We start from the raw sequence: 17202 nt of genomic DNA on the forward strand, positions 1-17202 counted from the left end.
TACATCTGATTTTAATATGATAACTCTCCTTAATAAATATAGTGACAGTCAAAGATTTCATTAATATGTACTGAGCACCTGCTGTCTGTTAAATCAACTCAGATTTATTAAAAATTATCCAGATAGTTCAGGTTTATAAGCTGTGAGTAAGCATTTATATTTTTTTATTCTAATGTTTGTCTTAGTATGTTATTGACCATAAAGTATAGAGAAAATGCTTTATTTTGTACATTTTAGCTTTTTTAAAAAAATAATCTAACTTTGTCGTGAGTATAAAGAAATGCTTTAGTGATTTGGGATGTCTTTCAAGAGAGCTGCCTAAAATGTTCTTACCTTATGTAATGTTTCTCCAGTTCTAGTGATTTTTTTTTAGTTTTGTCACAAAGGATTTTAAAAATACCATTTGGGGAAGTGGGATATGAATAATAATATTAAGAGCTATAATTTCTTGGGTATCTACTATGAGTCAGGCCGTGGTCTAAGCACTTTATATTATATTAACTCATTAACTTTTTATAACCACCATATGAGGGAAGCATGAAAATGCATTAGATTCAGTCATCTAGAAGCAGAAGAGGAGGAAATTATTAAGAATGGAGTTCAGCAGTATGTGTAGCAGAAAGAAATATCCAGGAAATGTAAAAAATTGGTTGACTAAAGAAACGCACCATGCAGAGGAATAGAAGAGATGAAGAAGGTTCTGTTAAACTGCCCAAGTAGGGAGGACTTGAAGAAATGCAGATCATGATGAGGATGGAGTAAATCCCTTAATAATAAGACCAGGAGAAGAAGAAAATTAATAGCTTTGGTCATAGAGGAGATGTTTCAATTTTGAGAGTTTGGGGGAGAGAAAGCTGAGAGTGATGACCTAGTCCAAAGCATGTGACTTATTCCTGAGGGATTTTGGAGATGACATTCATCAAAGCTTGGAAGTTAGGGTATTGTGAGTCTAGGGTGTTGAAAGTATCATCTGCATCAATATTGCTATCACTAGATGACACAGAATATGTAGAGAGGAAGATTGTGGAATAGTTGCTGAAATCGTAAAGGAAGGGATACACGTGTCCTGGAGATCAGCATATTTAGTGATATAGAAGGAAAGAATGAAGAATAACTTGGACTTCAGCAGAAGACAGTTCATGGGAGCATGAGAATAAGTGATGTATGCTCCAACATAATGTGGGGAATTAGAGAAAGAAGTAGACTGTCACCGAAGAACAGACATCTCCAGGAAATCACTGGTACCAAAGGAAAGTACTGATTTTCAGTTATAATCAAAAAAAGGTTGAGAATTCAGGTGGAAACTTACATTAAAATGGCTCTACACAAATAAACTGGGGAGGAGGGAAGAAGACACAACAATCACAATTCCTTGAAGTTGATATGACAAGTGAACAGATATGAGGTTGTTGGGAGGGAGTGGGGAGAGGGAGGTGGGAGGGAGGTTTCAGTAATGGGCCACAATAATCAACCACATTGTATATTGACAAAATAAAATAAAATTTTTTTAAAAACGGCTCTCCTGCCACCACCTGCCATGTGTAGCTATTGTATTGCTTTGAGACACCTGTTTTAATTCTAAGATTGCTGTTTAACTGCTTACGTATTTATGCCTTGTTTTCCCAACTGAACTGTAAGTCCATGTTTCATGCATTCGTTGAATGTCTTACAATGCCTGGTTCTATGTCTTATACCCGATACCTATTCAAAGGTATATGAGCAAACAATTAATAAGTAGAACAAGAGCATTTCTTTTCTCTTCCCATCTTGTTTTCTGTTGCTCAGGATTTTATGCCTGTGTGTTGTTCTTTAGAAAAATTATCTCTATAAAATTAGTAAGGTCCTAATAGTATGTCATGACCATGTGAATCACAAAAGTTTAAATACTATTGACTAAAAACAAAAAAAAGGTATTTCACAAAATTTTTAAAGATATTTTTTCCAGTAGTACTAACGGCATCACATTTACATGACAAAGAGCATCTGGTCGATAGTCCATACAGCTGTTTGGTTAATAACTTGATTTTTTTTATATTGGGAAATATATCATAATTCCCAAGTGTGTGTGATGTTTTTCCATAGTTTAAATGAAAATAATAAAGTATCATCTGCTTTATATCAAGCATACGCACATCTGTGGGGATGTGTTTTTGGAGCCTTTTTTCAGTCCCACTGGGCTGTTTGTTCCAATTCTTCCTGCCTGTTTTTTTCTTAGGAGTGTTTGGCAATTCTTCACCCTTTCTCTTCTTCCATACCAGTTTTAGAATTTTCCATATTGAGTCTTTCACATGATATATTTATTTAGACCTTTTTCAGTGTCTATTAATAACATTGTATGAGGTCCTTGCATGTCTTTTGTTAGATTTATATAGATTTTTTTAAAAGTGTTGTAAATGGTGGTTTTTAAAAAGTTTTATTTTCTTGTTCAAATAGAGAAATTTACTTGATTATTGTATGTTGATTCCTATATCTGGCACTCTTACTAAGCTTACTAATTCTAATAATTTTCCATAGATTTATTTGGTATTTTTCATTGTATAAGCTTATATCATTTGTGAATAATTACAGTTTTATTTCTTCCTTTTCAGTTCTTTTATCTTTCATTTATTTTTCTTGTCCTTCATGACAGACATCTAGGACATCCAACACATGTCAATAGCAATGGTGATGTAGATATTCTGTCTTGTTTGATTGTTGTTAAGTACATCTACATTTATATTTGTATCTTTTTAATGAATTGAGCTTTTTATGTCTCCCTTTGTTTCTAGTAGTGCTTTTTGCCTTAAAGCTTATTTTATTTTACAGTAATAAAGCTGTGGTAACTTTTATTTGAATTTGCCTGATATCTATTTTTCTATTTTTTTCAATCTTCCATGTTTTTTAGGTCTCTTTGTAAATCACACATAGCCAGACTTTTTAAAAAATCTATTTTTTAAACAATCTTTGCATTTAACTGAAGTGTCTAATCCATTTAAATTGATAGTGCTGACTAATAAATTTGGATTCATTTTTACTTTGTTGTTTTTACTTTTATTTTCTAACTTCCTTTCTGTTCTTTATTTTCCTTTTTGCCCTCTTTTAGGTTCATAGTTTTGTTTTTCTTATTTTCTTTATTTTACTTTTTTTCTGCTTTACCAGATTAAAATTATGCACTTGATCTATTCTTTTAGTAGTTATTATGCATATTTTAGTTTGCATATTTAAGTTCTAAAGTTAGTATTTTTTACCTTTCTCTTGAATAATGCTAAGGACCATAGAATGCTTTAATTTTAATATTTTTTTCTGAATCATATGCTATTATTACCCAGATTTTTATTTCTATTTTGATTGTTAAGTCGTTAGACATGATCTATATTTTTAGAACTACCCACTAGTTTACCATTTTCTTTGCTTGTTTTTCTTTTTTGCATTTCATACCTTTCATTTTGAAATATTTTCCTTACGTAGTACTTACCAGGCTTGTGAAATTTTGTCCCATGAGGGTCTTTCAGTGGTAAAGTCTCTCATTTGTGTTCGCCTGAAAATGTTTTTGTCTTACCCTCATTTTTCAAACTTTGTTTCTCTGGATATATAATTTTACACTGAAAAGTATTTTCTTTCAACACTAAAAGCTATTTTCTATTTCTGACTTTCATAAAAGTCAACTGTTGGTATAATTCTCATTGCTTTACAAATAATTTGTATTTTCTTTTTGGTGCATCTTTTTTATCATCTTTTTTGTCGTTATTTTGGAGCTTTACTATAATTTGCATAGTCGTAGATTTCTTTTATTATATATTGGATTTATTGGGCTTCCTGAAACTGGGGATTAGTACTTTTTATTAATTATAGAATTTTGTAAGTCTTTGACCCACTCAAACTCTAATATATCCTTCTGGAATTCCAAATAGAAATTTATTGTACATTCCCATCTTATGCTCCATTTCTGCTTATGTGTTTTTTAATGTTTCTTATCCTTTGATCTCTCTGTTTTATATTTTGAGTAATGTTTTGAGATCTTTCTCTTTACTAATTCTTTCTTTTGTTGGTTCTATTCTACTACCAAACCAGTCCATTGAATATTTCCTTTTAAGATTATACTTTTTTTATTTTTAGAAGTTCTCTTTTGTTCTTTTACAAATCTTACTGGTCAGTTTTAATCATCCCTGACTTCTTTATTATTTTTCCATATACTCTTTTATTTATTACTTTATATATTTGCTGTCTTTGCAGGTTTGATTCTGAACTTTGTTTTCTTGGCTAATTCTTTATTCCTGTTGTCTTTCTTCCTCATGTATTTAGTGTTATTGTTTTTTTGTCTTTTTAAATTGTGAGCTAATATTCCTATGCATATGTTTCAGAGTTTGTGTTTAACTTATAGTGTTCCTGACAAGATTTTATTTTCTTCTGGGAGGTACATGAGAGTCACACCAACTCAAGAATGCTTTATTTTTATTTATTCCTATAAAAAACTTTTCTTATGGAAAGTTTCAAACATATATAAAAGTAGACAAAATGGTATAATAATCTCATTATTTATCACCCAGCTTCAATAATTATCAACTCATGGGCAGTATTGTATCATCTGAACCCCCATCTTCTTATCCCCTCTCTATAGTACTTTGAAAGAAGTGTAGACAGCATTCCATATTATCTATACATCTTACAAAAAGATTCCTAAAGATCTCTTTTTTAAAGCATGACTACAATACAATTATCAGTCTAAAATAAGATAATGACATTTTTAAATATTATCAAATATCCAAGTCAACATTAAATTTCTAACTGTGTCATAAGTATAATAAACTTTAAATATGTAATTTATTTGTTTGTCAGGATCCAAATAACGTTCACACATTATCTTAAATCCATTATAAATTTTTAATCTATAGGGTTTCCCTTCCATCAATCTGCTTGGTTTTTGTTTCTTTGTTTTCCCTTGTACTTTGTTGGTGGTAACCAGATCATATATCTTTTACTATATAACAAGACACCTTAGTGGCATAAAGGTAACTTAGTGGCTTAAAACAACAACAAAAAATTTTATTATCATCTTGCTTGAGGTATCTTTTGCAGTTACAGTCAGATAGTAATGGGAACTGATGTCATCTGAAGGCTTGACTGGACTGGTTGTCCAAGATGACTTCTTTACTCACTCATATATCTCACAGGTTTAACACCTTAATATTCCTTGGCCTGTCTGTCTCTCTGTATGTCTCTATCTCTCTTTCAGTCTCACTCTGTCTCTCTGTCTCTCTATCTCTCTCTCTCTCTTGCTACATGGCATCTCATCCTCCAGGGTCTTTCCATGTGGCTTGAGCTTCTCACATTATGGTAATCTTGAGTTATTTGCACTTGCTACATGGCAGCTGACTTCCAAGACTTATGAAGTGGAAGATGCTAGGCCATTTAGTGGTTATATTTGCAACTGGTACAGCTTTAATTCTCTACTTTGCTGTAGTTAATTGTCAAAGTAGGCACAGCCACAACCTCCATTCAAGGGGGAATGGAGGAATGACAAGGTCACATTATAGAAAAATATGTGAGATAGGAGACATTTCCATGCATTTTTGGAAAATAAAATCTGCTACATTTGTATTGAAAAATTTGCCATAGTCTAGATCTTGGTGTCATATTTTTAGATGTTCTACTGGGTGTGGTCTTTGATGTTAATTTGGTTTTCCAAAGGCTGGTAATAGATATTGACTAATATATTTTTATTCTGAAAAAAATTTGGAAAGAAATACTTAATTTTGATCTATGGTTGGCCAGAATTGCTGTGTATCTTTGCAGATAAATGCCTATCCTTTTTGCTCATTAAGTTTTCTTATTGATAAAATTCAGAATTTAGAATTTAGCATATTCAAGGTTGATAAAATGGAGAAAAAATTTATTCTGTTTCCTGTAGAAAACATTAGAAAATCAAGGCATATTAGTATTTGTCTCTTAAAATAAGAGTTCAGTACATAAAAAATAATTTTTTCTCACTTTTGAAATTGCTTATTTGAAATGATTTTTTTTTTTAAATAATGATAGTTATGGGATAAGTTCCAGTCTTTTGTCGCAAATCTAATTATACCAGTGGACATTTCATCATGAATCAGAGGCTTGTCACTGTGGAAATTGTTTTGTTCACATTTTGTTAGGAAAGGAGAGATGTGGAATGTGAAAATTGGAGATTCTGTCTAAAATTGTAAAGGGCCCTAACTTCTAATAAATGGATTCAAAAGAAACCTTAAACAGTGAGAGAGATGGAGACATTGTGATATTAAAGCAGCATGTTTTGGGGTGGTATTTGCTTTGGCTCAGCGTCAAGTGGCTCTGGCTGTCTGCTCTGCTTGGGATGGGATCCACCTTTCCACTCTGCTGAACAGCTCTGTATTGATGTAGGAAGTCCAAGGTGTTTGGCTTTTTTTGGCCATCGTTTTGGTTAGTTATGTCCTGCCTTATCCCTGCGGAGTGCTCAAAAGCAAACCAGGTTCAGCGAGGTCATGACTTCTCCAAGATCATTCCTTTAGTAGAGGCAGGAACAGAGTCTGAGCTTCATACTACAAAGCCAAAGATACTTCTCACAAGGAAAGATGTTTCAAGAGTGCTATCAATTTAGGTGTGGGAAGGAGAAATAATTTAGGACAGGTATCTAGAAATAGATATTAGGTAGTTGTGGCACCCAATTTTCTCTGGTTCCTTTTATGATAGAACTCTTAATTTGAATGCATCATGTTTTTTTGTTTGTTTGTTTTTTGGATAACTCCCAAATTTCTACCGTGCATTGTTTTTATTTATTTTTTATCTTTTCTTTCTATTCCTAGGTCTAGACTATTTATTTCATACCTATACTCTTCTAGTGGTTTAGCCATGAGTTAATAACCAATCTATTTGCTTTATTCCAAAAGCATTAATTTTTTTAAAAAGCGCTTGTCTTATACATCACTGTTATATTTCTAAACTTTCACATCTTAGCCTTGCTAAACCTCAACCTTTGTTTCTTGAAGAATGTCCATTTGCCTTAGCCTAGGATCTAAGACTTATTGTGAGATGACCTCAACCTAAATTTAAAATGGTTCTCTCCAAATGCTAGCCAGTGCTGTATTCAAATGAACTGTTGGTTTCTCCTTAAACCTGTCACTTTCTTCTGCTAGGTACTCCAGCTTGAAAGCTCTTCTCCCCACTCCTCAATGATTGCTATTTGTCAAAATCCACTCCATCCTTTAAGATTCTCCTAATATAAAAACCTCTAAGTGCAGCCTTCACCCCTAATGTAATTTATATTGCTCTTATTTTTGCTCTTAGTATATTTTTATTACTTTGTGGCACTGGTCACATGATGTCTTATATGATATTTATTTTATATAATTGCCATATCCTCATTTCCTCAAAATGTTTATAAGGTAAGGACCATGTTTTATTCCTCTTTTTTGCTCTCATGTGGCCCACAACAATTCCATATGGTAGATGCGATAAGTACATATTGAAATATTTTATTATTTTTGGCCACATGGTTCTCAGAGTTGTCACACTGTGTGAGATGAGTGATAATTGGAAACATGTAAACCCATCTCCAGTTGTCAAAGTGCATACTTCAATATTCAAAGCCCTGTTTAGATGTTATCCCTGCAGGGAATTTTTGTGGGTTCACTCTGGATATAGTTAAACACATAATCCTCTGTACTGTTTGGTATCTTTTCCAAACCTCTTTGAATCCCAATTTAGAGTGCATTATAATTTGTACAGAAATCTGGGTCCTCTTATTCGATTGCGAGCCCCTTGTGGGACACTCTATGTCATGGCTCTCAGTATGCCCATAAGCCAGCATATTGTCTGGGGTCATGGTGGGCTCCTAGCATAAATGTTTATTCTGTATCGCTGCATGTATGTATACTGCAGCTGACCCCTCCTTTGTTATCATCTATGTGCCAGATATAAACTTTAGACTGCTAGGCTAGTCTTTTTCTTTCACAGATTTTTGATCTCTGTGGGTTTATTCCTAAATGACTTTTGTTCTGTGTTAGCAAAGCATATACAATTTCAAAAGGAAATAAAGTTTCACTTCCTATCCTTGTACTTAAAATAATCTCCAGTTTCAGAAAATAGAACATTCTTTGGATTTATATTCATGAAAACAAGGACATTTTTAAACTTTAAGGATACATTTAACCTTTTGAGCCTTTATTGAGTTTTTGCTATGTATGGAACACTTGTGTTAGATGTTGAAGATAAAAATTCTATGTTAAAGTCTCTGCCCTGAAGGAGTTTAGTGGATTTTACTTATTCACCACCTGTTTCTAACACCAAGGTTAGAATTGACCATGCCTAACTTTGTGCCTTGTATCTTGCATGTACATTAAATTATTTGTTTTCACATATGGCTTCAACGAATAATCTGTAAGTCCCTTAAGGACAGGTATTAAGTAACACAGGGCCTAGCACAGGATAGGTGTTCAATAAATGCTTATTAAGTAATAATTTTCTGTGCAAAGATATGAGAAAATGCAGAGTCCCTGGGATGGGAAGGAGCTTGGCATATTGAAGAACAGGTAGCAGGATAGTGCGGCTGGAATATAGTGCGGCTGGAATACAGGGGAGATAGTGATTCAAGATGAGATAAAAGGTAGTGGGACCAGAATATATTGAACAAAGTTTCTCAACTTCAGCATTATTGACAGGTTGAATAATTCTTTGTGGATAGTGACTGTTTTGTGCATTGTAGGCTATTTAGCAACATCTCTGGCCTCTAGCCAATAGATGACAGTCACACCCTTTCCTCCAAGTTGTGACAACCAAAAATGTCTCCAGATATTGCCTGGAGGTGGGGATAGAGCAAAATACATACAAACCCAAGTTCGCGTAGATCTCCTTAGTACTTATTACTATTTAAGATACAATATAGTTTATTTATGTTGTTTATTATAGTCTCTTTCCATAGAATGGAAACTTTATGAGGGCAGGAGTTTTGTCTGTCTTATTCACAGATGTGTTATTAGCACCTAGAACCATGCCTGGTACTAATTTGGCAGTCAGTGTTTGTTGAAAGAATGAATGAGTGAGGTTGCAGATGTATTATGATATTCACCTCACTAGTCATTACTGAACAAGTTTACTTCAGCTCATCCTGCCTTTGCCTTTCTTTCCCCTACCTTGCCCCACTCCCAACTCAGATCGCTATGCCTTCCTGAAATGAACCAGTTTCATGACTATATATTAATCTATTTGTCTCCCAAGTAGATATTTGTTCTCAGCCAGGTGACTAAGTGAATACATGCTGTTCTTTCTTGTGTCAGCTCCCCTTGCCTAAGATGAGTTCTCTGGGAACATGATTAGACACATGTTTGCGAGCCAGGGGTGAAATCTTGGCATTTCAGTGAGAGGAGAGCAGCAGTATTCTGACCAACTGTAACAGGATCTGAACGATAGCAGTCACTGGGTTCCTAGTGTAAATCACATCCTTATTTTTTAAAGCCAACCTTTCCATTCCCTTGTATTGGTCATCCTTTGGCTTTTGATATTTCTGCTTCCATGCTGTGAAAATGGACTGCTCTATTTTCTCAGGCTCCATAGGGATATTAAGCATTTGATTTCTTTATAAATAGAGAAGAGAAATATAATCGTAGAATAACATTGTGGATGGATTTAACAATATTTTTTAGTGAATAAAAAAGCTAGACCTTTTGTTACATTGTCTGCTCTTCTAGTCAGTAAATGTTATCATGACCACTGGGCAATGTTTGAAATCAGCCTATTCTGTTTAAGGGGGTGTTAATTGCCTTTTGATGGTGTGCAATGGATTGTTAATTATTTACATGTACTATGAAAGGTGAAAAATGGTCTTCTGCATACCTTCTCAAGATTGCTTTTAGATCTTTACTCTATGTGAACTGAATACAGTTTAGATGAGCAGCATACTACTAAACACTGTCAAGCAGAGAAGGCAGAGTGTGTGCTTTTGGTGCTTATCATGCTTATGTTAACAACAGCCAGTACCACTACTGCTACAATCACCATTTATTGAGCTCCTGCTATGTAATAACTACTCCCATTTATGTTGCTACAAGACGATTTGCCTTTGTTACTTCATTGAATGGTCTCAATAATTCTTCAAAGTAGGCATATTTCACCACTGTTCTGATTATGAAATTTGAAGAGATTTTGTGATCAGAACCATGCAGAGAGATTAATTAACAACAACAAATAAGTGAAGCTGTGACTTAAATCTAAGTTAAATAATTATTCAAATCTGTAGTAGAGGAAGTGTCTAGTATAGCAGCTAAAGGAGGCAGCTGTGTGTTTAATTGCTGGGAGGGTGGGGAGTGGATAATATAAAGAAGATAAAGTCCCTTCCCTCAAGGAGCTTACCTTCCAGAAGATATTTTTCTCAAGCCAAGTGAGTTAGTTTCTTTTTATAATCTTAATTCCCATGTGTAAATATGACTACATAGTAAACCTGAGTATTTTCTCCTCTTGGTTTTCTCTTTCCACAGAAGGGAGCTGGGTATCACTTGGATCTCTTCTGGGTGGCCATCCTCATGGTGGTGTGCTCCTTTATGGCTCTGCCGTGGTATGTGGCTGCTACCGTCATCTCTATTGCTCACATCGACAGTTTGAAAATGGAGACAGAGACTTCTGCACCTGGAGAACAACCAAAGTTTCTAGGAGTGAGGTGTGTTAAGTCAGAGGAAGATGGCTCTATAGGACACATTGTGCACACATCTGTTGTCAGTCATAAGATATGGGGCTGGTGATGATTAACTTATTCCTCTATTTCCTGTTCTGGAAAGGACTACATTTTTATCAGAGAGTTTTCAGTAATTTTTTAATTCACTTCTTATGATGTATAAATTTCCTTTGATTAATGAAAGGCTAAATGATGCAATATAATAACACAAGCAAGTCATTCATTTTATTCAACATGCAGATGATTTTGGTGCTAGAATTCTTACTCTATCACAATCATATATAGAGGCCCTAAAACTCTTGAGTCTGCTTTTGATTGCTAAGATTCTGTGAAAGGAAAATAATTCTTATTTTCCAATTTATTTTCTGTCCCAATAAGCATACTTTGACCACCAGCTGTTAAATTGGGGTAGTCATGAAGGGCAGTGGTAGAAGACCTTTGTACTCTGTTGAGTATTTTTTTGCAGCAAACCCTGCTCATAAGTGCTTGGGTGGATATCACACATGACAGAGCCATCGTTTCCCATGCCACAGTAGTGGGCAATTCTTTCTAGGGTGGTATGGAAGCGGGGGTTGTATGGGAATCATATTTGTTGAAAAGTACTTTTGTTGTTGTAGGTTTGGAAATTAGACTGATGCGATTTATTGCACTCATGAAATTTCCCTCAGCTGTTTGTTAATTAGAATGTGGGACAATGTAATATCTGTCTCCTGTGAACGAAGGTGTAATTACACAACAGAAAAAGTTGTTTAAGAAATAAGGGTTCAAAGAGGCTGGTAACCCTTGAACTAAGAGCAAGTGATTTTTCTTCCTTGGTTCTAAAAGAAGCAGGATCTCTTCTCTCTTCATTAATTCAAACCACATATTGCAATGGCTTTAAGAGATTTTTTTTATGGTTATGTTGAGTTTATATGCTGTCCTTGAGGTATTAATTACATGTCAATGCCTTTGCTGTTTTAGCCAAACATTGATTCAGTCAATGCACAGTCTTTTTTTGAAGGTGAAAAGACAAGAGCATGTTTATGAAAACAAGAGGTAGATTGGTAATCTTCTGATTTGGTTTCAGGGAACAAAGAGTCACTGGAACCCTTGTGTTTATTCTGACTGGTCTGTCAGTCTTTATGGCTCCCATCTTGAAGGTAAATATGTGAAACGCTCGCCTTCTCCTCCTCCTCAGAGCACTGACAGATAATTGCTTATGCGCAGAGTGGAAATCCTCATGAAATATTTGCAAGATTCTCATCAGTTCTATAATACACTGAAGCAGGGGTCAGATAGAAAGAGGACTTTGAAAAGCTTTTGTCTTGATTTCCTTTTCACTCCTTCTCCCCTTCCTTTATTGTTATTTTTGCTGTTATTTGGTTGAACCATATGAAATTATTCATATTCAAACTTCCTGATCTCTGAAAATGGCAGTTCTTACAGTTCCATCTGACTGATCCCCCCACAGCACACGCGCATACGTTTTACTTCCCCGTCTTCCTACACATCCTTTCTTCCATCAACTTCTGTTTTCTTGTACCCAAATCCTGGCCCCCTCCTCCCATTAGACTCCTGGATAATATGACTGATTCGCATGCTCATTTTGAAATTTTTCTCCTATTCCTAATTATTGCTGTGCTTCTATTTTCTTTGAATCAGAAGGCCTGATAGTCTACTAAGGGAGATTAGAGTAAAATTATTGATTTATAATTAGAAAATTTAAGAAATGACTTTTGAAGAAGAAAAATCATATGGTAAATTACTTAGAAAGTTAGAAGTCAATGTATTGGTTTGATTGATGGGGTGTATATATGCCTAAATAGAAAAATATGAACTGTATTTGAAAACCTATTAAGAAGCAGAGATAGGACTAAAGAAGGAGGTTAGTATATATCTGTTCATGGAGCTTCCAATTTTCTTTTGGGATACAAGCATTTTATTCTTTTTTTTCTATTATATAAATAATGCTGGTCAATTATCAACAATTTGTATTTTATGCTTTGCATCACTGTACAATGCATGAAAATCATCCATAGACCTAATATATATAAACAACCACTGTTTGCAACATCCTTTCAAATTTTTCTCTAAAAATTTTTACCTTTAAACAATTCTAATTTTTAAGGTTTTAAAAATGCTCATTTAATTAGACAAGTAATGGAGCAGTACATTCTTCTAAAGAACTCAGAAGTACAGAGTGAAATGCAAAAACCCTCCACTTCTCTCAAATTAGCGAATTTTATGTCAATTGCCAATCAGATGAATTTGAGGAAAGTGGAACTGTAATATCTTAACCTATAGATAAGACTAACTTTGCCTTCAGGGAGTTGAGACTAATGCATACATTATGTATACAATACTTGGTAAGTAGTTAAAAGAATTTAATTATTTATCCTTTGTCTTTGGTTTCCACAATGTCAGTTAACTGATTTAATTAATTTCTGACCAGATTCATGAAGGAATATGTATCTCATGTAATACATGGGGAGTTAAGATTAAAAATAACCACAGAGAAATTGTTTCTAGTTATATACAGAGGACTTTAAAAGAGTTCAGAGCTTGTGTTATGCAGGGACAGAGAGAAATCTGTTGTCACTTTTGCCAGTGCAAAGCAAGTTATGGGCTAGGTTTGAAGATGCAGTAAGTTTCACAGCATAGAATCCGCTGCCAAAATGCTTTATGTTTCTCTGTCACCGTATAGACATCAGCACATCAGCTTGGGGAAAAGCTTAATGACAGCTTTAGCTCATGGTAGTGTGAGGTCATTTGTAGAGAGGTCATTTGTAGAGAGTTCATTGTAGGTGTTTGTGATCCCATATTGTAGGAGGGTCTACTAGAAGTTAATTTTCCCATGGAGTTCTCTGAAGGTGGGCTTGCATGGTACAACTGTAATGTTTCTTTTATGGGGATTCCTAGTGCTTAGTCACTGGTGAGGGATAAATGTTCAGAAATCTTTTCATCAGTTCAAATTTACTTGTCACTCTCCCCCATTTTTTCTTTTATTTTTATATTATTTCTTTTCATTAATACAGTATAAAGTTCTAATTCAAAATTGTCAGATATGTTTAAAAGTTCTTTTTGTACGTGTTACAGCAAATTGGTTTTAATACTGGAGAATCTGTCAGCTGAGTAATCACGTATGATTCCAGAGGGACACAGAAAACAGAGACTGTATAAATTGCTATCTTTAGGAAGAGATGCAAGACTCACATTTTCAACAACGCCTCTTCCTAACTATTTTCTCACTCTGCACCCAAATATGGCTGCAGAGGATTGAAAGATGAAAGCCCTTTTGTTCTTTACAATGATTTTTTTTTTGCCCCTGATATGCAAAGCACCTTAGTATCTACAGGAACAGATTAGAATGCAGAGAAAGGAGACAGAGAGATACAAGGGATCAGTGAGCATGAGCTTGCTTTTCCTTTGACCTTCCTTAACTAATCCATGCTTTGGCTCACATTCATTCAGCTGCTAGTGTCCACGATTGTGGCTATTTCCACCTGGCAATTTTGAGTTTACCCAAAGAGTCATTGTAAAAATCAGTGAAAAAGGTAATCCAGAAAACCTCTTTTTTAAGCAAGATTTTGTCCAATATATGGGAAATTAAATTGTTTGTTAATATAGTTTTTAACATATTGTGGAAAACCTAGATTTAAGAACAAGAGGAAAATTGTCTGGCATTGGTAATTGAGATTCCTTACTTCAGTAAGTTAGGCTATTCCTGTCTTGAGGAATCACATCTGATAACGTCCGCAAATTTAAGATCATGAGCCCTTCTTACCATTGAAATTTGGTAAGTTATGTGTATTCGTCATGGATCCCCTGTTAGCTCATTTGAAAAGTCAGTACAGGAAGAAGCAGATGGAGAGGGTATAGTTTAACTAAAACAAGTTCAGACTCAGTAAAAGTCAAGATTAACAATTAACCTCAGAATTCACACAGAAAGTGGTGTCAGGGGTTACCTTGGAGGAGGGAACTTTTTTCCTCTCTCATGTGACTATGTATTTTTTTAAAGAAACAGAAGACAACTTCAGAGGATGGCTTTCCTTAAGCGTCTGACTTTGAAAGGCAGATCAAATGAATGGGATCAAGAGAAATGTGTGACTTTTACTTTTTAGAATGAAATGGCTCAACACCTTCCCTGCCCAGCTCCTTACAACCCTTACAAGTTTAATGTTCTCAGATGATCCTAGTAATTTTCTCTACTGAATTAAGCATGTAAGCAGTCATTCCCCCTGCCTGTTTATGCAAGTTTACTTTGAACATGAAGTTTATGACCTCTGTTTTGATCTCTTTGCTGAAATCTGCCTTTTTATGTGGAAGAATGTAAGGAATTATAGTGTACCAGCTTTAAGTTCACGAGGATACCCCTGATCCTAGCCAGCAACAGTCATGCATGCCTCAAGCGCTGAATCTCACAGCGATTCAGTACAGAACTGTTGGGAAGCAAGAATAACTGGCTTCCCAGGCTGGTTAAATAGTTTAGATCTGTTTTTCTGCAGAGGAAGCATTGCCTGTTAAGCTAATATTCTGTATGAAGAAAGTAGGGGAGACTAAAGAACAGCAAAAAGATGAAAAGCAGTTCCTTGAGCTTACTATTTTCATTTTTTTGGCAAGCCTAAAGAAATAAAGATCAAGTAAAGTTCACTGCTACTCTCTTGCCTCTGCTTGAATGAGTTTATCTTTAACATGAGTGGCCAAAATTTATCTGTAAGATTTATTTAGTGTTCTAGGGCCGGCCCAGTGGCACACTGCTACAGTGCGCCACTTGGGAAGCGCGGTGGCGCTCCCGCCGAGGGTTCGGATCCCACATACAGACCGGCCGCTCACTGGCTGAGCGAGGTGCGGGGGCAGCACCGAGGGTTGCAATCCCGTAGCCGGTCCCGGTCCGGTACGGGCGGGACACTGAGGGTTGCGATCCGTGGCCGGTCACGAAAAAAGACAAAAAGGAAAAAAAAAAAAAAAAGATTTATTTAGTGTTCTAAAATGTGGAGGATGGCATTTTATTTTGGCATTAAATTTGCAAGATGGTCTCTTGCAAATGTTTGTTGAGCTCCTACAATATGCCACACACTCTGCTCAGTACTAGGGAAACAGAGTAATAGCAGTGGTGGCGATGATGACGATTGTAACAGTAGCTACCATTTACTGAGCTTGGTATCGGATGAAGGGCTCAGCACAGATTTTTAAAATTTAGTTCTTTAGTGATACCTATGAAAAAATATAATCATCTCCATTTTATAGATAAGAAAGATTATGAATAACTCACCAGGCCACAAAGTTCTTAAACAATAGAGCCAAGATTTGAACTCAGCCATAGCTCTGGCACCAAAGCAATGTCATAACCCTCCTGGCTTGCCACCTTTTAAAATAAAACACAGTACTTGCCCTCAGAGAACTCATTCACTTTCATTTCCCATGAGATGATCTTCCCCAACTTCTTTGATCCAATTTCTAATCCTCTCTTATGTGGAGGGAAATATGGCATTTTCACAAATTCCTCATTCCATTTTCTTCAATGACTAGGAACTAGATTACATGTCATAGGCTTCCTTATGGGCTTAGACTTTTAAGGCTTTTAAGGGAATTAGGATGTTATTTTAATAAGGTTTCTGAAGGCAGTTGTTATAGCCAAAAGAGCAATATAGCAGAGCTTAATAAAACTGGGGTTTTGAATCTGACCTTTGCAGCTGTGCTTCTGGCCTATATCCCTGCCACCACTTACCCCCACCCCTGAGGAACCAAAGAGAGTTGTGCTTGGTGATTGCAGGCCTCTCAACTTACCAGTTAAGGTCATCATGATAATGATGACATCAATACCACATTTGTCATTTATTATCTATTGTGAGCCAGATCCTGGACTAGATGGTTTGTGCTATATAGTCTTTATCATAGCCACTTTCAAGATGAGAATACTGAGGATAAGAGAAGTTAATAATTTTCTCAGGGTTACACAACTGGTAAGGCCAGAATTTGAACACAGGTCTGTCTGACTTCTGTGCCCATGCTCTTAATCAAGACTTCATTCTGGGTTTTATACACATACACGCACACACACATGAACAATTATTCTAATGGGAGGTCTCACTACTATACTGAATTCTGTGTTGGACAACTACAATCTACCATATTATTAAATTTTCCCTTTTTGCATTGTTCCTTCTGGGAATATTCTAACACTATCAGCAAATCAAAGTGATAAAGAGAGGAGCTACATTCACCAGAATTTGAAAATTTTGGTGGTATGGTCTGAATATGTTAAAACTTACTTTAATTTCATCTCAATTTTGTTATTCTGTCTGATTATAGGATCAATTACTCAGTTTTTTCATTTTCAATATTTATTAAATGTCTTATACTACTGATTTATAATTATGCTTTTTAGCTTTCCAGGTATGATTGATTATTTATATAATTTTCTTTGCATAATTTTATCATTTGGCAATTCTTGATATGCCTGTAGCCCTGGTATACCTTGTGTTTTTTTATGTCTTAACTTCTGTCTTGCTTTGAAATGTCTATGTATGATTGCTATGTACTGATTTAACTTAAGATGAGGTCCTGTCTTT

General features: G+C 35.1%; 1 protein-coding gene across 2 annotated transcripts in view; it reads left to right on the forward strand.

The window, feature by feature from the left end:
• Positions 1 to 17202, forward strand: part of SLC4A4 (solute carrier family 4 (sodium bicarbonate cotransporter), member 4) — a 209139-nt gene that overhangs the window by 175347 nt on the left and 16590 nt on the right. For both annotated transcript variants that reach the window (XM_008579814.1, XM_008579815.1), the window contains exons 16-17: positions 10458 to 10636; positions 11718 to 11790. In XM_008579814.1, the coding sequence (XP_008578036.1) occupies positions 10458 to 10636; positions 11718 to 11790 (252 nt within the window). The remainder of the gene's footprint in view (positions 1 to 10457; positions 10637 to 11717; positions 11791 to 17202) is intronic.

This window comes from Galeopterus variegatus, unplaced genomic scaffold (assembly GCF_000696425.1).
Source record: "Galeopterus variegatus unplaced genomic scaffold, G_variegatus-3.0.2 Scaffold1961, whole genome shotgun sequence".
Classification (NCBI taxonomy): domain Eukaryota; kingdom Metazoa; phylum Chordata; class Mammalia; order Dermoptera; family Cynocephalidae; genus Galeopterus; species Galeopterus variegatus.